The sequence below is a fragment of the Myodes glareolus genome, chromosome 3 (assembly GCF_982192425.1).
Source record: "Myodes glareolus chromosome 3, mMyoGla1.1, whole genome shotgun sequence".
In the NCBI taxonomy this organism is placed as follows: domain Eukaryota; kingdom Metazoa; phylum Chordata; class Mammalia; order Rodentia; family Cricetidae; genus Myodes; species Myodes glareolus.
The window spans coordinates 96925789-96951421 of record NC_142028.1 but is presented as its reverse complement, the minus strand read 5'-3'; the positions used below and the strand labels follow the sequence as shown (position 1 = coordinate 96951421).

The window sequence follows — 25633 nt, the reverse complement described above, 5'->3', positions numbered from 1 at the left end:
CACCGCAATGTCAGCTGGAAGAACATCTAAGTGTGAAAACAAACATTAAGGGCCGGAGACATGGCTCAGTGGTGGAGCACTTGTCTAGGACGCACAAGGCCCTGAGTTCAACCCTAGCCTCATTAAAAACAACAGTGAAGAAAAGGAGTTGGGCAGGTAGTTCAGTTGGCAAAGTACTTGCCGTGTAAGCGCGGAGATCTGAGTTCAGATCTCAGAACCTGCGTAAAAGTCAAGTGTACTGCTCCATTCTTGTAATCCCAGACCTGGGAAGGCAGAGACAGGCAGACCCCTGGGTCTTGCTGGCCAGTGAACCTAACCTAATCAATACCCCCAAGTACCAGTCAGAGACCCTGTTTCAAACAACAAGGGGGATGGCTCCCGAGGAGCAACACCTGAGGTTAATCTATATTCCCAACATTTGTATGCACTTACATGCCCATACGCCTGAATACCCAAACGTTGCTGTCGTTTCCCAAGTATTTCTAAAGACATGGCAGCAATATCAGTGGTGTTGGCCTCCTGCAGAAGGCCCCACTGTGGCTCTTGACCCATTTTTTTTCCAGGGAAGGGCAATGGCATGTACGTTTTTTGCACTTACATTTACAATTACATTTTACATTTTAACTTGGCTTACCTAAGTAGAGGGTAAAAGATTTCCTGCCAGCATTTCCTCCTGATCACCCAGTACTCCCATGCCACCCCTGAGCTTAGTCTCATGTACCACCTTCTAAAAGTTATTGAGACACATACAGATATAGACTCTATTTTAAGAAAATTAAAGAGACGGTTTTAAATATATATTCTAAGACTCTACTAGGTATTTTGTTACCTAGAGCCCATACATACAATCTTGTGTCTGTCATAAATGGTCTGTCTCTGTTGTAAATGGTTCCGGTTAGAACTGAAAGCAGAACTCACTGATGGAGGAGCGCTGATATAATTGATATAATAAAAAAGTTGGCAAATGTGACCAAGTTCAGACTCTCAAGTATATAATTTCATTTTTCATCATTGAAAGTAAGAAGTAGCTCAAAGGGGCTGAATGATAAAGAAACCTGATTCCTGACTCGTCAGTCTTTTCAAATCGACTGTGTTGTCCTGTATTTCCTAAAGTTGTAAAATGAGCCATAGCCCAGTGTTAAGGTTGAGCAGACATCATGGTTTTGGCAAGCCAGTTGACTGGGCCTAGAAAAAGGGCTGGATGGAACTTCAGTTGGAAGAATAAGTGCGTTTCCTTCCTGAGGAAGGCCTTTTGTGGAACACTCCTGGAATGAGGACATCAGGAGGTGCGGTGATGCTCAGTCAGGGGCTTGGCTGGCTTTGTGTATGGAATGGAAGGTGTGAGCTATTTTGGGAGGCTATCACTTCCCTTTGAGGTTTTTCTGGCTTATCCTATCCACAACAATTTGATGATCTGTCTATGTTGGCCTCGGCTGTCAACTTGATATAGCCTAACATTACCTGAAAAGAGAAATTTCAGTAGAGGAACTGCCTAAAATGGCTTGACCTGTGGCTCTGTCTGTGGAGGGCTGTCTTGCTTATTAATTGATGTAAGGGGGTCCAGCACTGTGGTCACTACTCCTGAGGCGAGTGGTGCTGGCTATATAGGAAAGCTAACTAAGCACAAGCAGAGGCGGAGCGAGGGAGCAAGCTAGCAAGCAGCATTCCTCCACAGGCTCTGTTTAGAGTTCTTGCTTAAGTTTCTGCCCCGACTTCCCTTCACGATCAACCTTGACCTGGAAGTGGAAACTAAATAAACTTTCTAAGTTGCTTTTGGTCACAGCACTATACCATGGCAACAAAACAAAGCAAAGGCATTATCACCAACTTCACATTTTCCTGAGGACTTACTGTTGAGGTTAGAAGCAAGAGGGATACTTTGAGATCAAGCTTGGAAAACTATGCTACGCCCACACCCCTCTCATTCTCGTAGATAAAATACAACCAACTATAAGTCCTACTTACATTGACTTGACCTTGGCATTCTTCTTCCCAATGAATCAGATAAGAATGTCACTCTCAGTAAGACCATCTTTACAACACCACGGCATATGGCAAACACTGGCAGCTGGCATGGAAAACAAAGTGTACTAGCAACACCGTGCTAAGTGCTCAGCTGAGATCTGGTAAATAAACTCCAGTCAGCCTCAGATCCTTAGCCACCTTTCTGTGACATTCTCTAGAAGTGATGACATCAGTTTCTGTCCCCTTGTAATCCAAGTGTTGAAGGAAGAGAGAAGCTGGATGAGGGTCTGGAAGGGAGGGAGGGAGGTAGATGGATGACATATGGATGGGTAAAGGAAAACAATGAAAGCAAAGCAAAATACGATTTCATTTTCTTCTATACCTGTCAGTCTATCTATCTACACCAGCACCTCTCCCCACCATGCTTGGGTTTGAACCCAGGGCCTCACGTATGCCAAGTAAGCACTCCACCAATGAGTTATTCTCCTAGCTCCGTCTTCATTTTTAAAATGTAAATATTAATGTCGTTTTCCATGTAGTTAAAATGTCAAAGGTCAGGTAGTGTTTTGCTTTTATATTTGGAGAAGGGGTGAGGCTTGGTATTAGGCCTTCAGGAAACAGAGTAAAGGGAAACGAGATATGGTCGTCAGGTGCTGGATCTATGGCTGCTGGCTTGTAAGAACTTTAGGAGGTGTAGGTCTCTCCAGCGCCACTGTAAAGATGAGGCGTTGAGACCCAGGGAGGAGAGGTCCCTTAGTCATCACCTCCCTCATTTCTTTAGGAATTTAAGGAATTTAAGTACAGACCTGCACTACTGTATTTTTCTGAAAATATCTTCTGCTTTTGAAGAGACTACACTTTTGCCAGATGGCAACCAAGTTCATGAAATGTGCTTTGAGATCTCCAAAGACTTGTATTCAGTCTGCTGTCCTACGGTGTACTCCGTCTTCTAGCTTGTTTAACTTGCCTTCAAGAAAATAATGTAACTGAACCTTACTCTGCTTTGGATTTCCCGTGCAACCACCTTTTATACAGCCTAAGTTAATGCATAGCTGTAATCTCAAACTGTGTACTCGCCCATGCTCCTCCTGGTCTTTAATAATGTGTGTGTGTGTGTGTGTGTGTGTGTGTGTGTGTGTTTGTATGGTTGTGGTGACCATTTGCTGAAAGCAGCCACCAGGTTGAAAATAACTTAAACAACAAATGATCCTGTCTCAGTTGGAAGCAGCATGCGGCTCTAGGCTGATTACATCTCTGTGTGGTGGTGGAGTTCTGGGTTACTAACATAACTTGTTCGTTCTTTTTCTGTTGAGAAGTATCCATCATTCCTCCCCCATACAATGTTTCTGTGCTGTTCAATAAATCCTGAGCATAGCCCCTTGTTATAATAGGTAACATGGACAGGCAGCCAGGACAGATGAAAATCAGAAATGGACATCAGACAGTAACACAGACAGGCCACAGATTGCAAGTTACACAGTGACGAAGACATAGGGAGAGGAGTGGGTTTGGGTTCTCTTAGTCTAAACTACTTCAAGGGGAAGTCTTTTTTTTAATCCCTTATTGGGACACTGACACATTTTGGTGCCACTCTGGGTTTTTTTAATGAGTAATTCACACAGGGAATTGTATAATATTCTGAAAATGAAGTCTATAAAGTTAGCATAACTGTATGAAGTTGATATATACCTTTATTATGCTTAGTGGGCAGTATAATGGCATAAATTCATTAATTAAAGGCTAATTATGATAATATTATATGATTTTAATTACTTATCTCAATTGAGCAAATATTTAATGAATGTCTAACTATGTCTCAGGCATTATATTAGAGAGGTATGTGGGCATATATATGCATACATGCATATACACAGGTATACACACACAAATATTGTTGGGAGGAATAATAGTTCAAGTATATTGTAGTTAGGATATGCAGTGGGGAATTGAAGATAATAAGTCCTAGAAGGTGAAGAAACTTGATTTCTTAGTAAAGAGTTTTGATTTTGTCCAGTGGAATATGGCTACATTTTAATATCAGAGCATTTTAAATGACTGTTCATATGCCTATTTTTAAATGAAGCCTTAGGCAAGAGGAGCTTGACCTGCGAAGCCATGTTAATGTCATCATCATGCGTCATGTTCTCTCGTTTTAGGACTAGCAGAAGGAGCCATGGACCTGATCTTGATCAACTCCCTACCTCTTGTGTCTGATGCCGAAACATCCCTCACCTGCATTGCCTCGGGATGGCACCCTCACGAGCCCATCACCATAGGAAGGGACTTCGAAGCCTTAATGAACCAGCACCAAGATCCACTGGAAGTTACTCAAGATGTGACCAGAGAATGGGCAAAAAAAGTTGTTTGGAAGAGAGAAAAGGCTAGTAAGATTAATGGTGCTTATTTCTGCGAGGGCCGCGTTCGAGGACAGGCAATAAGGATACGAACCATGAAGATGCGTCAGCAAGGTAACATGCTCTCATTGATGGACAGGTTGGATCCACTGGGGGACACACGTATTTTACCAGCTGCTCTCTTTGAGGTTGTACTAGCTGCCTGAGTGTAAAGAGTGAAGACACTGTGTTCCTCAGCATTGCTTAGCTCTGCTACCCACACATTAAAGATGGAAGGTATAATCCAGGCAAATTCCCTCCCTAGACCGGGACCAGTCAGACCAATGCTATACATCATGTCTACTTCATAATTTGAAATGAAATATGTTGTATATTCTACTTTTCTCATGATATTATGAGCATGTAATTATGTTGCTTGCAAATAATATGAAAATATCCCTGTCAAAATTATTGCCTACATATTTTCTTTATTTGATATCTTGTTTGGCCTGTTGATCATTGCTTCTAAAAGCAACTAAATGTTTTAAAAAAATAAATATGCTCTAAAAAATTACAAAACGGTAGCCGGACAGATGGCTCAGGACTTTAGAGCACTCACGTTTCCTGTAGAGGAGCTGGGTGTGGTTCGCAAGACCCATGTCAGGAGGTTCACAGCACTTGAAACTCTAGTTCTAGAAAACGGATCCACTCTTCTGGCCTTTGAGGACACGTGCTCACATGTGCACAGACCCACATTCAGACACACGTACATACTCATATTCCAAATAAAGTAAGTCTCATGGCTGGGGAGGTAGCTCAGAGGCTAAGAGCCCTTGCTCTCTCAGAGTACCTGGGTTCAGTTCCTAACATCCACATCCTGTCTCACAACCCTTCACAATACAGTTCTAGGGAATCTGATGCATTTTTCTGACCTCCAAGGGAACCAGGCACCAGACACACAGACAAACATGCAAACACTCATGTACATAAGTAATCTAAAAAAATCTTAGAAATTAACAAATTAATTAAAAATAGACAAACTGTAGTGAGGAGTTGCGGGCAGGCCTGCTTTTCATCCTGCCCGGCTCCCGCACAGCTAGCTTAGCCCCAGAAATAATAACACACAGTTATATTCATTTAAACACTGCCTGGCCCATTATCTCTAGAGAGTTAGTTACTGACTAACTCTCATATCTTGATATTAACCCATTTCTAATAATCTCGTGGTAGCACCACGAGGTAGTGGCTTACCAGAAAAGATTCAGCATGTCTGACCTGGTGGCTGGCTCCATGGCATCTGCCTCATTGCCCTCTTCCCAGCATTCTGTTCTGTTATCTCCGCCTACCTAATTTTCTGTCCTATCAAAGGGCCAAGGCAGTCTCTTTATTGACCAATGAAAATAACACAATAGACAGATAACCCTCCTCCATCACAAACTCATTAGGAACTATCTGTAACCCAATTACGTTGGTTTCTTCTATTTTTGTTTTTAAACAATGATATCATGTAACATAACCACAAATAGATACACAGCTGTATACATCTATAGCTTGAAAAACTAGACTTGAAAAATATGTAGTGTTTGTTGGCGATAGCTATATAGGACTGACCTTGGCTGAACTTGGCTCAGTTCAATATGTCTATTGTCTATAGCAGGCTAACCTAGGTATGTTCTCATGGGGATGGAAGAGAAAGAAAAAAACAAATGCAAACTTGAGACTTTTTGAACTTTAAGCCAGGACCTGCATGTTATTAGTTATGCCTTGTTTTATTGTCCCAGAGAAGTCAAACAGCTGAGCTTAGGGTTAGGGCGAGGGTTGCTACAAACATACATGGCAAAGAGAAAGATTTTAAAGAATGGGGAACTGTGACCCTCTTTGTAAGCTACCATTTCGGTAAAGAGCATACGCTTTACTTTTAGTGGTTGAGGACTCGGGCTCTATTTAGAAAATATTAGAACATGGATGGAAAATTTTGAGAACCGCCTCTAACTAAAAACAAAAACAAAACAAACAAACAAACAACAACAACAAACCCCAAGACTCTGCCTCTGTATCTTTCTCCACGGGGTGGGTATGATTCTGTCAAAATTGAAGTTTTAGTGCAATGGCATTTGGAATAGATAGGGTACAACATTCTTCACTGATGTGCTCTTGAGGCCCCCGGACCTGGACAGCAGGCAGATAGATGTCTGATAGCTTTGATTTGTCTGATGAATTTGATGCTGTGTTCCATGAAGAAAGCACAGATTTCATAATGTGATGACCTTGCCTTGGTCTCAAAGGAGTGATCTGGCCCCTCACCCATCAGCCACCTTCTCTGAATGGCTGACACGACAAATAAAGACTTCCTTTTTAAGTGTTTGTTGCTTAAGCCTAGGGCTCAAGAGTTGCCATTTCATGAAAGGATGACAGTGTGCACACTGTCTTAATTCCTGCACCGCATTTCCACACCCCTCAGGGCTTTCATTTTAGAGGCTGATCTAGGTAAGCTGAGTCCCTCTGCACATTTTGAGGCAAGAAACTGCAGGACTTCTATGTTTTTATTTCTACTGTCTTTCTTTTAGTTTGGATTATTTTTCGTTTGTGGGGTGTGTGTGTGTGTGCGTGTGTGTGTGTGTGTGTGACCACAGCAAGGGTGTAAAGGTCAGAGGACAACGTTGTGAAGTTGCTGGTCTCTCCACATTTATCTGGCATTCAGGGATCAAACTCGGGTGGCCAGATTGACTGCTAGTGCCTTTACCTGCTGTGCCACTTTGCTGCCTCTCACAGGGCTTTTTAGATCCTTAAAGGTATTTACAAGCCACCTGTGGCTCTTTTTACATGGAGACTTTGACTCAGAATTTTGCTGAGCAAGCCCTGAGATTTGGCGTTTGTGCCAATGGGCCCAGAGACAAATGCCTACCACTGGCTGTACCCTGGGTAGTGAGAGTTTAGAATCAGCCCCTCTCTGACATCCACCTGAAATCATTTCTTTGAATTTGCAGTAAGTAAAATATTTGGAGGCGGCAAACTCAATTTAAGGTCAAAAATGATAAAAATCTGGATTCCTCACAAACAAAGGACTTTCCTAGAAAAACTATACTGTTCACCTTTAAATGACAGTGGGGTAAGTGGGAAAGGCACGGGGCAGACATTCCCAGGAATGCAGCTCTCCACCGAGGGAACAGAGGTTGAACAAAGGGATATGAGGTGTGCCAAAGCTATCATGGCCGATGGGCAGCTCTGTTATTTTTCACATGTCAGTTGCATTTGATTTGTGTAAAGCGGTGTGTCGTTTTGCTGAGTCTCCACATTCCTAGAGAAGATGATCTGAGATTTGTGCCCCATTTGTTTAGAGTATGGATGGTCAACATTCCCTCGTGGGGTTGTCTCGGGGTCATCCTTAATGAATATAAATGATAATATGTAGAGAATACTGAACAGTGTTTGGACTTAAAAACTATCACTAATGAGCTACCCAGACGAAGAGCCTGGGTCACAGAAGTAATGGGTATTTTAAATGAGGCAAGGCAGGTAGATGGTGAGCCACAGTAAGATGGGGTAGGTTTTACACTTTTACCCTCAAATCTGAATTCTTTCTTTAGCTCAAAACCACTAGCTGACTTCCGTTTGTCTCATTTGTCACTATCTGTGAAATAGGTATTACACCCACACTACACAGTTGTGTTCAACTTTGAGTAAGATTATACGCGCGCGCGCGCACACACACACACACACACACACACACACACACACACACACACTGAAGCTCCATCCCAGAAACACACTGATTTACACAGCTGTGCTCTCAAACATTTGTATAAAATAACACAATTCAACATAAGGTACCCATGAACAATAGAAATGGGATTTTTATAATCCCAATTGCAGAGGTTGTGTTCATGGTTCTACATAGCCCTTTGTGTAGCAGCCTCAATATTAACAGTTCTTTCTTCAGCTCTGAGCACTGGCTTTGGAAGTACAAGATTTCTACTTAAAGCCCCAGTCAGGAACCAGAGCAAAGGAGGGAGGCCTGAGAGTGGAAGGCAGCGGTGGTCTGAGCATGGGAGCCCTGGCTCAGGACAAGTTATTCTTAATTGAAGTCAAAGGTTTTCCTTATTTGAAAATTAAGGAAGATAAAGATTTTTTTTTATTAGAGTTTGCCGAAAATCAAATGAGGCACTTACAGGTTAATAACCCTATCTGATTCACAGGAAAGGTTCAATCACTCTCATAGGATACCAGAGTAGTAATTTAGTGGGATTTTTTTTGTGGTGGGGAGTGTTTCGTTTGCTTGTTTTAAGTCAATGTCCTCCCCTGTAATCCTGGCTGGCTACAAATTTTGGGTAATCTTCACGCTTCAATCTCCCGAATGCGAAGATTAGAAGCGAGAACCACCACACCCAGCTCTCGGGGGATTAGTTCTCCTACTCAGAATTGTAGAGTGTGTACGCATTGTGGAGGCATACACAAAGAGGTGACATATTTTCTCTAGGATTCGGACAGTAAGAACATCTGATACTGGTGACTGGGTCTGCCTTTCCTGTTGGTCCTTCAGTGAAGGAAGGACGTTCTACAGAGAGTAATATGGATTGTGCTATCAGGAAGACCTTCAAAACTACGTCTTTATGCTTCTGCTACTGTGAACTCCATAGTAAACCATCTTGGGCGGGCTAGGGTGATGGTACAATCAGAAAAATGATGCCCTGCTTTCCTGTAACTACAAGGACCTGAACTGGATCCCCAGAGCTCTTGTGGGAAGGACAAGTTTGCAATCCCAGAGCTGAGGAGGCAGAGCCAGTAGGAACCCTGAGGATGGCTAGCCAGCTAGCTTAGCCTAGTGATTAAGCTTCAGGTGAACGAAAGACCATGTCTCAATAAAAAGAGTACATGGAACTCTTAAGGAGCAGTTCCAGAAGCTGTCCTCTGCCCTCCACATCAGCCCACACATATCCATGCTTACCAGAACACACCATCATGGGAACTCACACGCCTCTCCAGGAACACAGCATGACAGGGACAAGCAGCAATCTATTCCTCCTTGCTGCTGAATCATACAACTGGGGAAGAAGTAGAAAATTCATTTGAGATGTGCCAAACACAGCTTCAATTGGCTTACACACCCCAACAATTAAACAACTTCTTTTTTTTAATCAATGAAATCTAAAACTATCAAGAGCAGTTTGCTCAAACCTCAGTGGAGATTTTATTTTGGGGTAGTGAGTTACAGATCAAAGTTTGTAGCAGTCTTAGGTCCAAAGATCTGTTCCAGAAGGAACCAGGAGAAGAGATGGAAGTCTTTCCTTTTTTCCTTTTTTTTCCCCTGAGAACTAACTTTACAGTAGAACATCAAATTGCCTAATCATGATGATAATACTGAGAGGAAGAGCCCTCTGTATTGTATTAACATAAATATGTTATGAATATTAAAAACAAAACAAAACAAAAAACAGGAAAGAAGTTGAAATCAAATGCTCCCACTTCATTCTTCTCATTGAGACAGGGGCTCATGTAACCCAGGCTGGCCTGCACCTTGGTATGCATACAGAAGAGTATGCACCTTTGAACTTGGGCTCCACTTCCCGAGTATAGAGATTACAGCGCACACTACCGTGTCTGAGCTCTGCAATGCTGGGGCTTGAACCAGAACTTTGTGCATGCTAGGCAAGCAAGCACTCCACTGAAGGGGTCGCAGCCTCAGTCCACATTCATTTTATTCCCCTACGATTATTTTTGAGTATGTCATATATTGGAGACCATTTCCAGGAGAACTCCTGCAGGACATTCCTCTGGCAACTTTACAAATGTTTCCATCTAAATTAATCTTTCCCAAATGCATAATGAGGGCTACTAAGACCTCATTAATATGTAGACCCCCTTACCCTTGTACTCAACTGCCTTCACTAGCTAGTGGGTGTTGGACCCAGGAGAGTGAAATTCAGCCTGATGCAAGGCCTGGCTGCAGCTCCCACCCAGTGCTATCTTTTGAGACAGATGTGATCTTGCCCTTCTGGAGCCTCGAGGAAGCAGCAGGGGACATATTCTGTAAGCAAGGCTGTGACAAGGAAAGGGACACCATGAGGTCCCCTAGCCCGAGTTCTAGGGGTGTGTAAGGCCCCTGCAGTTATCTAGCTACAGAATGGTTGCAGGGGTAGGAGAGGAGCAGGTGAGGCATAAGGGAATGAGCCAAGGGAGAGCATCTATGTCTTAGACCAGAGCCGTCAGAGTAGGGATGCTGCGGAGTAACTTGTAAGCTGAGTAGGATGGGAGTGGTCCTGAGTCTATATCCCTGACGACCCAAACTGAGCTCAGCAGCGCCTATCCAGGAGAAACAACTTTGCTTGCAACTTCGCCCTCATTTGCCTTTTCTTCCGGCCCCAAAGTGAATGAATGAAGTGTGCTCGCAGTTTTCCCACCCAGAGATATTATGCATGTCATCTTCCAGTATAGAGCTCGGCATTCTCATTTATAAAATAAAGCAGTTGGCCTTTGACATCTTATGAACACTGATATATAACCCCTGAGCTCCCTAATTTAAAAAAAATCCTGCTTTCCTGGAATTGCTGTGTGACCTTGAGCTAGTTACCTAAACTCTCTGTACCTGTCTTCTCATTTGTAAAATGGGGATAATGACAGTGCTTATATCATATGAATATTATGGAAAAGTAAACTCTTGTGTTTAGAACAGTATTTGGTCCAGATCTCTATCAAATGGTGCTTGTTGTTATGATCCAGGCTTTGGTAAATGCACCCTGAATATATAACAAGCACCCATACCATAAGAAGCATGAAGTCGAGCATGCAACTTGACTCCTTTGCTAATACCTGGCAAAGAATGACCAGCTTAGAGACATTCCTGCCGAGGGCAGCCACAGCCCTTCAGTGTGAAGGTGCCCCTAAGAAAACAGCCCGCTGAGAGAGCAAGTCTGAAATAATAAAAAGCCACGGAGTAGAGGGAAAAAGCTACATTGGAGTCGAGCCTGCGAGCCTGCGGAGGAATCTGAGTTCCTTTCCGAATACAATGCCCAGGGAGAAGTCCCACGCTCAGCTAAACAATCTCCACACAAAGGGGAGAAAATATAAACAAACTGCAGGGAAAGTCGCAAAGATGAAATGATCAGAAAAGTTCTCACAGGAGCCTCTCCCAGTCAGGAAGAGCTTTGTGTGTTAGGGTGGCCCAATTGTCAACGTGAGAACGAGCGCTCTAAAGCCGGCCCTCTATACCTGTGTCCTCAGTCCCTGCCTGCCCTCTCTGCATGGTGGTCCGTTTCAGTTCCTGCCACTCATATTACAGATTCATCATGGTAGCGATGTCATCTGTTGATATTCAGTGCCTTGAGGCTTAGCTTCTACTGCTTCATGTTCATAACAGCCTTCATGGAAGATTTTCTTTCTGAACTCTAGATGAGAAAGCTGCAGAGGTGAAATGACTTGGTGAGAGCCAGAGGCTGGATTCAGGCTCAAGGCCATGTGTTTCCAGTGCCCATCCCCCCTTCTAATCTATACCTTGTTCCCTTCACATTTGCCCTGGACATCGAGTACACTGAAGACATTCACTTTCCTGGCCATCCAGGGGAGACCTGGCAGGGAGCTTTTCTTCTGTTAACAGCCGCTGCACATAGCCCCAAATAAGTAGATCACCAAAGTCTTCTTGGTGTGGTTCTCTTCCCAAGGTGCCTGTCTGAGCCAGCGGGTCTCTCAAGCTAGTCCCCATGCAAAAGTCACAGGCAAAACAAGAATGAAGATACTAAGCAGGTCACGAGGTCCTTAACAGAGCTTCTCCGATTTCAATACTTGGTCCTGGGTTGAAATTCTATAGGAATTTTGTGATTTTGCCATTAAGAGTAGAATAGTCTGCTGTCGATTTCTGATTTAGGTGTATTCTGACCAGAAAACTCTATTTATGGAGCTGTGCTTTGTAGCATTCATATAATTGGGGATGGGGTTCCATGAATATCTGAAGACCTCTTCAAGCCATCTGTAGTTTTTGCTTGGAAGTTTATGGGACTTGATGACTTGTCAGTTTCTCCCTTTTACTGTTAGTGTTTTGTTTTATGGACTTCAAAGGACTAATGTTATTCTGTGGACAAGCCATCTGAGTGAGATTTCCTGATGACTCCTAGTCACCATAAAAAGACTATCTTGATCCGTAAATATTCTTGGCATTAAAAATACTTTTCCAATCTAAGTACTGCAAAATTAGTTTCTTTTACTTAGTTTAGTATATATTTTTCGATTGCTTTTGTCTCAAGATGATGTATTCATTTAGTTTCATATATAGTGTGCAAAAAGAGTGCCTGGCTAAATGTATGGATTTTAATGCATTCTGGGATCCCTTATCTTTTTTTATGTACTTGGTATGTCTTTCTGTTACTTTATTCTGTGTTTTTTGTGTCATGATTTTCTCTGTCTTCACCTGTTCTCTGTCTCCTGTTGACGTCCAGTACCTCTTTAAGAAGGCTGTACATGTTGCTTGTCTCCTCTTAGCATGAGTACTTCTATTTTACACATTGATTTAACACTACCTAAAGATAACCCCTATCTTATCCCAAGGAATGTTGTTCTCTGCAGGCTAAGGTGTATGTTAAAGGAACTCAGACACTTGCTTCTGGAAGAACGTTAGACAATTTCACATCTTCTCAGTAAGCCGAGCAACGGAGGCAATGCTGTATTCCCAGATTGACACAGAGGCAGGAGTTTTCAGTAACTGATGGCACTATTAGTCATATACAGAAGCCTTCCTAGTCCTGCTTAGTGCTGGCCAGTTCCACAACCGAGTCAGCTCATCCGTGCTAACTAAGGGGTAGCGGGTGAGACATTAGTGTCTCTCCTTGTCTTCCCTCTTCAGTGTTTCAGTCTTTATGTCATAACCAAGTGAAGCCTTCTACTCATTCCCCTTGTTTGGGATGCTCTAGAGAAGTTGCACTTGCTTTGTTTTAAAGTAGCAATCACCCCACACAAAAAGATGAAAGGGAAAGTGAGTAGGCAAATGTTACCGTCGTTTCCACATTTGAGGACACTCATATCCCATTAGAACCCTTTTGTATTTTAACATGGTAGTGATTGAGGGAAATGAGCAGATTAATAGTTAATATATTAATATTTATAGTTACTATCAGGATATAGTGTAATAACAGATGTCAATCATCAAATCCCTACTTGCCCAGTAATTTTCATGATAAAATGGTCATATGCATGCTGTGTGTATGTATTTTATAAAGGAAATGGACCTTCCTTTCATTCGATTCTATAAAAGGCTCATACAGTCTATTATCCACTCTTGGTCTTCATATGGGAAAAGCCAGGTAATGCTTGCCGTACGCTGGGTCTCATCCTCTGGACTTTGTATTAGCCAGGTAATGTTTGCCATGTGCTGGGTCTCGTCCTCTGGACTTCGGTGTTTATTAGCTCCAGAGAGAAATGTAAGAACTCATTTGTGTGTGTATGTGCTTATTTATCCATTGTCTTTCTCTTTTCAAAGCTTCCTTCCTACCTGCCACCTTAACTATGACTGTGGACAGGGGAGACAATGTGAACATATCTTTCAGAAAGGTGTTGATTAAAGAAGAAGATGCAGTGATCTATAAAAATGGTAAGTCTGTTTCATCCCCTCCCATCCCCGTGGTACGAGACCCTGGGTAGCACCTAATCCATTAGACATCGTCACAGTGCAGTTTCAATGGTAGTTGCCTAAGAAGCTGCTGTGATTCAACCTTGTCAAATTTTGTCTGTGACAGAAGTGTGTTTGGTTCTTTAATTGAGCAAATGGAGGCAGGGATTCAAATATACGCGTGCATGCATGCATCATGCACATATAGGCTGTGGGTGCATACACTAAAAGCTGACTGACAGAACAAGTGAAATCTCAAATCCACCCTGGTGAGATGTGAGGCTGTCTGACTGAGCGGCTGTTTGATTGCAAGGACAAACAGGAGTGTTTCAGCACGGCTGTTTTCCTCTACTTTTCTCCCTTGCCAGGTTCCTTCATCCATTCAGTGCCCCGGCATGAAGTCCCTGAGATTTTAGAAGTGAACCTGCCTCACGCTCAACCCCAGGATGCTGGTGTGTACTCGGCCAGGTACATAGGAGGAAACCTGTTCACCTCGGCCTTCACCAGGCTGATAGTCCGGAGTAAGTGATGGGGAGGCCGCCGCTCTGTACTGGTGTGGCTGTTAGGATTTGTGGTTGCGAGTTATGGAAGCTGACAGTTGCTACAAGAAGCAAAAGGGAGGCATGGAGCGGCAGGATACCACGGACTCTGGGAAATTTGGTGCAGAGGCTAGCAACCAAGTTGCAGAAAAAATAGACTCTAGCGAAGATGTGGGGTTCAGAGATAGTGCGGTTGGACTAAGCTTTTCATCTGTGAGTTTGCTGTTACCACAGCTCAGATCTACGGGTTTTATATTCCTAACAGAAAGAATGAGCATGGTCTAAATACATGGATGTCTACCAGCCTGAACCAGGGAGCCCCAGTCAAGAGTAGAGGCATAAAACAGAAGTCAGAGTGGTATTGCAGGACCATTCCAACTAGAATGGGGAGCTGCACTAGGAAGATGGTCTCCCTGGGTCCTATGATGTGACTGTTGAGCCGCCTGGGCTCCTAGGCAAACATTTCCTCCAAGTCCCATGTGTGTTAGGTCATTTAACCCTCTAATGTGATCTTTATTTTTAGATTTGAAAACTGCGAGTGTTGGAAATAGGGGACTTTCCTATTCACCATGATATAATCATCATCAAGGTAGAGGGTGCCAGAAACAGTACTTTTTTTTCTGGAGAAATTGATTTATAGAAAACAAGAGACTTGCCCTGAATTCCCCTCAGTCCTGCCAAGTGGTCTGTGCTTTTAATCACTCAGGTCTTTGGGTCTAAGTCACTGTTATTTCTCTGGTGATGGAACTCTAATTCATGAAGATGATTTATTTTGCTTTGCCTTGTGTTCGTTCATCATCATTCATTCAATAAAGTGCAATGATAACTGTATTGAAAAGCATTGTGCTGGTGTTAAAGACAGAGTATAATGCAATAAACCTCTATCCTTGGGTAATTCCCACTCAGAGCAGGTACATAAATAATTAGATAAGTCAGCATTACAATATAATAGAAGTATGGAAAGTGTGGTTCACCTCGTTTATGCCCTATGCCATGACACCTCAAGAGATATGAAGTATTTTGTAGTCGGGATAATTTGAATTTGACTCAAGAGAAACCTGCCCTTGTTCCCCAAACTGGTTTCTTGTGCAGTGTTCATGTAATGCTAATCTTTAAAGTCACAAGCCAGGATGGTAGTAAACCTGCAGGATTTAGCTTTTGATGTCTAGCTTTTCCACTACTTCTTTACCTCTCCCCAGGTTCCCTTTATTCCACTACACGGGAGAACTCAGATGGTAAAGGAGCAATTTACATTCATTTTTAAAGATAGTTCTTTTCTGATAAAATGCTATCTACTCGAGGCCTCAGAATCTGGGACAAATGCGTGTGTTGCCTTGGACCAGACATTAGACTGGTGAATGTCTGCCTGGACATACGATTTCTGGCACAAATGAGTGGGTACCATCAACACTGAGAAAGTCTTCAGAAGATGTCACCTGGGACTCTTCTGACTCTGCCTTGAGAGAGTGTCAGCTCCCACAGATACGGGTGTAGCTGCAAGCTGAAAACCACAGGTCGCTCCCGTGCTCCTGACCAGATAGCTGTTCATCATGGTTTCCCAAGCTTCTCTCTGTTTTGGTGAATTGCTAGGCCATCTCTCAGAACTCAGGGAAATAATTCAGGTTTATTATAGAGAACATTACAGGGGATTCAGATTAGTGGCCACGGGGCAGAGATACACAGGTCATGGTGCAGGGATGGGAGAGGTAGCCCCTCCAGGCACTCTTCAGAAACCTTCTAATCCAGAAGCTCTCTCAGTTTTGTGCAAATCATTAGCCAACCTTTAGCTCTTAGTCCCTCCAAGAGATTACAGGTGGGACTAATGTCCCAACTCTCTAGTCAAGTCTTGGTGTTTCTGGTGTCCCTTGTCATAATGTTAGTTGAGAGCCCCGTAATTAGCATACAAGAATAATCTCATTAGCATACAAATGATGTTCATCACTTTGAAGGTTCTAGAAACAGTGTACCAGGAACTAAGTATAGGGACAAAATTTTTTTATTTCTTAATATACTGCATTGTCATCTGTAAAAACGTTTTAAATCTTTGTGGGTTTTTTTTTTCCTTTTTTGGTAAGACGGTCTCCTGAAGAGTCTCCTAGTTCAGACTCCCAAGTATTAGGCTTACAGACCTGAGCCACCATGTCTCATTTACAGCTTTTTGTAAATTGTCAAAACATGAGTAGAGATTAGAATTTGGAGCTTAGCCGGTCTTTTCTCACAAAGCAAACGATCCCACTTTAATCTCCACACTGTTTTCTGGTTGGCGTATGTGTCATGTCTCTGTGCTAGTATATTTAATGAAGCTACTTGGGAAGTACTGCTAGTGTCCAGAAACATCCAAAGGAAGCTATGATCACCCTATTGAACAATAATCCCCAAAATGACTAGTTGGTGTTTAGGAGGGAAGCTGGAGGCATTGTTTCCTTTCCCATAACCACAAGGCATCTCGTCTGTGTGAACTCAAGCATACAAACAGATTGGACTTTAACATTTTGTCTTAGGAATCCCACTGGTGGTATTTATAGATGTCAGCATAAATTTTCTCCTTGACGAAAGATTTCTTACAACATAGTTTTTTTCCTTTGCGTGCCATGAATACATGATTTCTTGAATATAGAATCACAAAGCTTGAAATAAAAACTAAGTTACATAAGCGAATATTATTTGGTTACTAACAAACTCTTAGTTTCTCCAACCGAAGAGATCACCCTGTTATCCCCTAGAGTTAGTCTTTCCTCCGTCCTGGGATTGGGAATGAAGCTGGGCTACAGCTACAGGTAGACACTCGGCTGGGGAACACAGTTTCCTGCGGGAGGAGCCTGTTCTACTTACATCGTCTGCCATTTTGGTTAGCGTGTGTAAGCGCCTGGTTTCCCGACTCTCACTATTTGTGTAGGTTCCTTTCTCCTATTGTACGCCAGGGAACCTTACTGTTAGTTTTCAGCCATCTGTATTTTTATCTATTCAGTGGGAAGCTGTAAGAAATGGTGGGTGTTGATAGTCTTCCTGATTGTTTTAGAGAAAATACTGATAGCCAGGAGTTCTTGCCAAAGAGGTTGGGAGCTTACATCAGCTGCAGGCCTGTATCCAAGCTGTGAGACCAGTGTCTGGGGACAGTGATACTAGTGCCCTGCATGAACTACTGAACTATTGATGAAAACTGAAACCAAATTTTCAACCACAGAGGGTTGAACCAGCGCTCCCAAGTTTTCTGTATATTTGAAGTTATTCTTGAGTCTAATCCACAATTTAAAATCACCAAGCATTGGAAGTAACCAGGGAAGATGAATCTACGAGCAGTTTTACCCCCCTTGAGTCAAGTTTGCCTATTTTGGTATTTTTTCTTCCCTTGTTGCTTATATAACTTCCCGCTGAAAGAGTGTATGGAACTAGCTATTTCTTTTTCTTGGCCTTAGCCCTCCTTCATCTACTCCATGTAGAGTCAATGTGCAGGCTTGCTGGGTTTAACTTCCTGGCATGAGAGTTTTTCATCCCAGTGTTGTGAGTCTAAGGTTTGGATTCCCGCCAGGTTCCTTGGTAGTTGAGATGCCATTGATCTGTATTAGAAATGCTTCAGTCTTGGGCCATCCCATGGGCATGCCGAAGTTTCTTCCTTTATAGCGCCTCTAGCCTCCTCTTTCTTGTTGTTTTTTGTGGTCCTGCACATCCAGTGCACACCCCACTCCCACAGAAAGTCTTCCTTTACGCCCCTTTCTATCAGCAAGGCAGGATTTGGTACTCCTTGTCTCTGCTTCTGTTGTTATTTTACTGTTTAACTCTCCATCCCCATATTACAGTATGAGCTTTCTGCGTGTAGAGACTGTATTTTCTCTCCATTCCCCATTGCCCATGGAAATGACTGTCATGTGTCAGTTGTTCAGTAACACTTTGTTGGACAAATATGTTTACATCCCATCTCCATGTCTCTCTTAACCACAGGATGCGAAGCTCAGAAGTGGGGGCCCAACTGCAACCGCCCCTGTACTAAATGCATGAACAATGGTGTCTGCCATGAAGATACTGGGGAATGCATCTGCCCTCCTGGCTTTATGGGGAGGACGTGTGAGAAAGGTAAGGGAATGTATGTGGTGACTAAACCATAGCTAGAAAGAATTGCTACCGAATGGAGTTTTAAGTCTGGACAGAGATGAGAAGGGGGCCAAGTGGCTTTCCTTAGGTCTATGGTGCCATCTTTGTGGATTAGATACTTTTTCTAAAAGTTATTTTCTGCAGGCCACTGGAAACTCTTAACAGAAAACACCAGTCTGTGGTGCTACAGTCAAAGTGAAGGTCCCTGACCTGGGAAACAGTGCTGGCTGTGATTCCCCCATCTGTGAGACAGTTTCCTTTTTTGTGAAGTGGACCATGATGGCAGGCTCGACCCGGCCCGCAGCAGCACACAGACTGGAATCTCCCTATCCAGGACAGACTTTGAAAGTAGAGCCCAGTGATTCGAGGGGTTGCAATTTGACTCTGAATCCATCTTTGTGTCCTCTTCTCCCACAGCTTGCGAGCCACACAAGTTTGGCAGGACCTGTAAAGAAAGGTGTAGTGGACCAGAGGGATGCAAATCTTACGTGTTCTGTCTCCCAGACCCCTACGGGTGTTCCTGTGCCACAGGCTGGAGGGGGCTGCAGTGCAATGAAGGTAGGCCCCACTTACCCTGGGAACAGGGGAAGCTGCAGCTGGTGCAGGGAGGGCATGCAGTTAGCGGACATCACCAAAGAGGAACATTGCTTGGTTATTTACTTACTCCTGGGTGCAGGGATTGCAATCCCAGGCGTTTTCAAGAAAAAGACATGATTTGGACAGTGAGACTCTGGACCTGGCAGTGGGTGTTTCTCATGCATGTCACCTAGGGATCAGAACACAGATTCTGACTTCTAGGCCCAAGGGTTGGCATTAATATTGGGTATCTAGGCAACTATGTTGCTGTTGGGTTTTAGAGCATGCTTTGGATAGAATGATTAAGGAAGGTTTTATTTATTTCCCTTACACTGTAAAATTAGGCTGTAGGATAGATCTAGATTTTTTGTTTGTTTGTTTGTTTTTTGTTTTTCGAGATAGGGTTTCTCTGTAGCTTTGGAGCCAGTCCTAGAACTAGCTTTTGTAGACCATACTGGCCTCAAACTCACAGAGATCCAACTGCCTCTGTCTCTTGAGTGCTGGAATTAAAGGTGTGTGTCACCACCGCTGGGCCAGATAAGATTTAAGGTTCAGAGGCAGACGGTGGCCTGGTGGCCCTGTCGGAGAGGAGCGCCTGCGCCAACACTGCCTGTTGTTGTGGAGATGGTGTGAAATGTGGATTTGTGATAAAATTCATTTGAAAAGCCTCTTTTGGGGTATGACTATGATTTCTGATTAAATCAGATTGAAATAATTTTCATATTTGTGTGTGTGTGTATATATATATATATATATATATATATATATATATATATATATATATAAAAATTTTTCCATTTGACTTAAAGTGCCATGAGAAAATTTGCAAGTTACAAGATGGTTGTAGCCATCTTCTTGGTTTGGGTAGTTTTGGATATGTTCCTGCTGCTTTACTTCAGTGACTGCCACAAGAGTAGTGGAAAAAAGGAGGGAGGACTTCCTCCTGGGGATGTTCTAGAGCCAGTGCAGAAGGAGGGAGGGCTTTCTCCTGGGGATGATCTAGAGCCAGTGCAGAAGCTTCATGAAGCTCCTAGAGAAATGGGGAAGCCAGTCGTCATTCCCAAAGAGGATCAAGAAAAGATGAAAGAGATGTGTAAAATCAATCTGTTCAATGTAATGGGAAGCAAGATGGTTGCACTCAACAGATCTTTACCAGATGTGCAGTTAGAGGGGTGTAAAACAAAGGGCTATCCAGATAACCTTCTACAACAAGCGTGGTGATTGTTTTCCACAATGAGGCATGGAGCAAGCCCACTTCTTCCTACAGTCCACAGTGCCATTAATCGTTCACAAGACACATGATGGAAGAGATGATGCCAAGGAAAGAGACTTTTTGAAAGGATCTCTAGAGAGTTACGTGGAAAAAAAACCCTCAAGGTGCCAGTTCATGTAATCCAAAGGGAACAATATTCTGGATTGATCAGAGCTAGATTAAAAGGTGCTGCTGTGTTCAATGGCCAAGTGATCCCCTTCTTAGATACACACTGTGAATGTACACCAGGGTGGCTGGAGCCTCTCTTAGCCAGGATCAAACATGACAGAACAGGGGTGTGTCCAATCATTGATATGATCAGCGATGAATCTTTCGAGGACATGGCAGGCTCTGTCATGACCTATGGTGGATTCAGCTGGAAGCTCAATTTTCGCTGATATCCTGTTCCCCAAAGAGAAATGGACAGAAGGAAAGTTGACCAGACTCTCCTTGTCAGAGCACCTGCAATGGCCGGAGCCCTTTTTTCAATAGACAAAGATTATTTGCAGAAAATCGGAACATATGATGCTGGAATGGATATTTGATGAAGAGAAAACCTAGACATTTCCTTTAGGATTTGGCAATGTGGAGGAACTTTGAAAATTGTAACTTGTTCCCACATTGGTCATGTGGTTTGGAAAGCTACGCCTTACAGGTTTCCAGGAGGGACAGGGCAGATTGTCAATAAAAATAGCATATGGCTTGCAGAAGTATGGATGGATGAATTCAAGAATTTCTTCTACATAATTTCTTCAGGAGCTACAAAGGTAGATTTTGGAGATACTTTATCAAGACTTGGTCTGGGGCATAAACCACAAGGCAAACCTTTCTCTTGTTACCTAAAAAATATCTACCCTGATTCTCAAATTCCACATCTCTCTTTCTCATTGGGAGAGATACAAAATGTGGGAACAAACCAATACCTAGATAACATGGCTTCAAGAGAGAAAAGGTTGAACTTGCAACTGTCATGGCATGGGAGGTAACCAGATTTTCTCTTTTACCGCCAACAAAGAAATTAGAACAGATGACCTTTGTTTGGACATTTCCAAACTTAACAGCCCAGTTACCATGCTCAAATGCCACCACCTAAAGGCAACCAGCTCTGGGAGTCTGACCCAGTGAAATTAACCCTGCAGCGTGGGAACAGCAATCAGTGCTCGGATAAAGGCCGGGAAGAGGACGGCCAGGTGCCCCGCATTAGAGACTGCACTGGAAGTCGGTCCCAGCAGTGGCTTCTTCGAAACGTCACCCTTCCAGAAATATTCTGAGATCAAATTTACAGCAACAATAACAAAAAGACAAAAGAAAGAAAGAAAGAAAAAGTAAGGTTAGACGGGGCTACCTCCCCGTACGTTTCTGCCACATTGTTCAGTGGCAAAAACGAGAAGTGTTTTTCCGTCTTCTGTGGGATGTAAGGTTAATCTGCCTTTAAGACTTAGATGCCTCTAGCTTTTCACTTGCTTTGAACCAGCCTTCCTGTCCCAGGACGGGAGACTGCAAAGTAGAGAGACTGCGCACATTGATGTTTACGAGGCCGGAAGAGTCTTCATCGAGCACAGTGGCAAATGGCCTTCAGATCCCAAACAGGCACAGAATGTGCTCCCTGAATAGGTGCACCTTCCACAGATGTTGTGCACGTCAGCCATGTCTGCTGAATGTGCCTCGTGAAGACGAGATCTCCTGATTAGAACCAGTAGCTGGAATATTAAATATTGATAGAAAACTAAGTGGAAAAGAACTGGAATCCTTTCAGAATCATGAGAACATTTTTACAATAAAAATTATATCAAGTGAAGTTTAAAGGAAATTAATACAGAATTATGAGAAGTACAGTTTGTTATAGTATCAGATTTCTATATAGATTTTATACCTCAGTAGGGAAAAATACATTTTGTTTTCATCTGTGATAGTCATATGGATGCCTTTATTTTCCTTGGGGTGCAGAAAATGAGATGGGGGTGGAGCTCTGAACATAGTTTTAATTTGCTTTTACAATATTTTGATGTGGTTTTTGGGCTGTTGGAATGGTAAGATTTAATTGCCTTCTTTTAAAGAAATGGAGATTTAACATGCCGGGCCTCGACTGAAAAGTTAGAGATATCTCAGTTGCTCCTGAATCACTTGGCTTACAGACTCTCTCTCTTACCCCATTTCCCCTCTTCACCCAGTTTCTTACCACAATTTCAACTTTTCCACTTGATTCAACTGATTGTCTTACTACCCAAGACTCCTGCTGCTGTCTCCAGATTTATTTTCCCACAGTCACTCCTCAGTCCCTGTGAGTCACTTCACACAGCTTGTTTGTTTGGGTGTGTGGAGATCGTGCATCTGATGGGCTTTTTTGAAAACCCTTTTCACTCCATAGAAAGATGGGCTTCCCTGTCAGGTGACCATTTAGATTCTGCTTCTGTTGTGATGCTGATATGCTGCATCACAGCAATTAAATTAAAATTGACTGAAAAAAAAAGATTTAAGGTTCAAAAGTAAAGTTAACCCCTGTTATTTCATGGACCTTACTCAAGAACTAATGATTGCTACTGCCAAATTCATTAATAAATCCATTGTCTCAGGCTCCTCTTTGTGTGTATGCGAACCCTTGAGATCTATGCTCACCAAATTTGAGGTACACAATGCTGTATACCTGCCTGTTCTTGCAACATCACACCTCTAAGAAGGTACTCAAACAGCACAACTAAAACTTTCTACCCTTGACTAACATCTCCCCACTTCCGTCATCGATCCCTGGAAATGACTGTTCCAATGCTTCTGTTTCTTTAGATTCCATCTATAAGAAAGAGCGTACAATATCTGTTCTTTTCTGCCTGGCTCATTCAGCTTAGATAATGTGCTCCAGATGCATCCATGTTGTCAAAATTAGTCATAGAATTTCCTTCCCTTGTGAGGTTTTACCTCTCATACACTTACACACACACACACACACACACACACACATGCACACACATACACAATCATTTTATTTGTAGAATTTCTGTATTGTATGGTAATTGTGTAATTATTTGATTGTTTTAAGGGGACTTCACATATTTTTTGATAGTTACATGCCTGTCAAGAGTGTGTGAGTGGTCTTTTCTTTATATCACCCACATTTGCTACCTTTTGTCATATCAGTAACAGCCATTTTAACAGATACAAGATCATGTCGCATTGAATTTTTAATTTGTGTTTCCTTGAAGTTGTCTGACTGTGGACTGCCAGTGATCACACCAGGGTCATGTGCATGTTGAGTTGAATCACTTACCTTTCTCTGATGACCAGTGTTGTCAAACGTATTTCCATGTATGTACTGGTCATATATGCATCTTCTAAGAAGTTCTTTTGCTTCAGTGAAAATATTCCACTGGAACTTTGATATAGAGTGTGCTGACTGAGATGAAAAAGGCAAGCTGCCTCTTGGATCCTTAAATACATTGTCAAGTTAAAACTATCCACCAGGAAAAACCCAAGGGACAATATTGCTTTTAAATCAGTTGACAAGTAAAAGTAATGCTATCGTTGATCAAAATAAGACCAGTTGGCCAGCAGAAGCCAATCATGGTCTACCATGGTTGTCCGAGGAAGTACGGTCCTCACAGGAAATGTATGGTTCCTGCTCCCCTCGAAGGAGCTTGCGAAGTTCAGAAGTGCAAACAAGGACAGAAATACTCTGTTGTGAGGAGAAAATAAGGGACAAGGAAAGACAACCAATAGCATCATAAATTCTTTTATTGTAGTTTTTAGTAGTTTAACAGATATTTTGCTTAATATTTGCACCTCCTTGATGTTTCCTGAAATATCAGATGTGTAAGAGTCAATAGGTTGGGGGAAACCTGAAGCACTATTTCTTTTTTTTAAAGCTGTTTATTTTGTATATGTGTATGTGTGTGCGAATGTGAGCATGCCTACACGTAGACTTCAGAGGGAAACTTCCAAGAGTCAACTCTCTTTTCACCACGTGGGCCCAAGGGTCAAATTCAAGCTGTCGTCTTAGCAGCAAGTGCCTTTGCCCACTAAGATATCTAACCCAATGATTGTCAACCTGTGAGTTGTCATCCCTTTGGGGGTCACATATCAGATAACCTGCATATCAGATATTTACATTACATATCCTAATAGTAGTAAAATTATAGTTATGAGGTAGCAATGAAAGAATTTGATGGTTGGGAAAAACCATAACATAAGGAACATAAAGGGTCCCAGCATTAGGAAGGTTGAGAACCACTGAATCCAGTCTACAGCACAGTTTCTGCAATGTTTTTCTACAGTGGTCTTTCCACACCAAGGAGTTTCACCTTAAGCTATTGTTCTGAGAGCCCTGGTCATTGTTTCTGTCCCTTTCTTCCTTTCCTTCAGGCCGAATGTCTGTAGGTATACCTTCAAATTTGCTGTTTTCCTTTTCCATCTCCACTGTTTCTGAGTTCACATAGCTTTCTTGTAGTTTAGATACAGGAGTTGTCTTAGTTGCTTTTCTATAGCTGTTTTTAAAAATACCCTAAAAAAAGCAACTTAAGAAATAAAGGGTTTGTTCTGGCTTATAATTCAAGAGTATGGTCCATGTGATGGGGACATCAAGGTAGCAGGAGCTTGCTGCAGCTGGTCACATGGCACACACAGTCAGAAGGCAGAGAGTCATGATGCCTTTGCTCCGCACACTTGATCCTTTTAATGTCCTAGGATACCAGCACCTAGAACGGGACCTCCCACGACTGGCTGGTCCTCCACCCGCAGTTAACCTTGTCAGCCCATTCCCTCACAGGCACGCCCCCAGCGGCTCATTCCCCAGGCGTTCTAGGTCTCATCAAATTGATAGTTGAGATTAACAATCAATCAATAATCATTGTTTTCTCATAGTTTTTTGAGGGGTATTTTCACGTCTCTGCTGAACTTTCTCATTGTCGTGGGTGTACTTTCTGTGACCTCATTGAGCATAATTATTTATACTTGATTTAAAAATCGTGTCTTCTCTTTCTAATATTAGACCCTTGCAGTTAGTTGCTATTAAGTTTTTCTTTTTTTAAAAAAAAATTGAACACAGTTTTCTATTGCTTCTTATGTTGAGCAATTTGAAACTTTACCATGAGCACCTAATGTTACACCATGGGGATTCTGGAGTATGCTACGTCCCTTAGGGGGAATGCTGGTTTTGCTTTGTTTTATTTTAGTAGCCAACTACCATGGTGGTAGAACTCATGCTAGAGGCTGTGACTCCTGGTCATCAGGTCAAACTCTCTGTTAGCTCACTTTGTCTGGGCTTCTCTCAGTAGGCTGAGTTTTCTTTCTAACTCAT

General features: G+C 42.6%; 1 protein-coding gene and 1 pseudogene across 2 annotated transcripts in view; both read left to right on the top strand.

Annotated features, from left to right (window-relative positions):
• Tek (TEK receptor tyrosine kinase) overlaps positions 1 to 25633 on the top strand; it is a 108733-nt gene that overhangs the window by 33801 nt on the left and 49299 nt on the right. For both annotated transcript variants that reach the window (XM_048453082.3, XM_048453081.3), the window contains exons 2-6: positions 4122 to 4433; positions 13762 to 13872; positions 14259 to 14411; positions 18369 to 18500; positions 18936 to 19076. In XM_048453082.3, the coding sequence (XP_048309039.3) occupies positions 4122 to 4433; positions 13762 to 13872; positions 14259 to 14411; positions 18369 to 18500; positions 18936 to 19076 (849 nt within the window). The remainder of the gene's footprint in view (positions 1 to 4121; positions 4434 to 13761; positions 13873 to 14258; positions 14412 to 18368; positions 18501 to 18935; positions 19077 to 25633) is intronic.
• LOC125412365 (polypeptide N-acetylgalactosaminyltransferase 1 pseudogene) lies at positions 19908 to 21617 on the top strand (annotated as a pseudogene).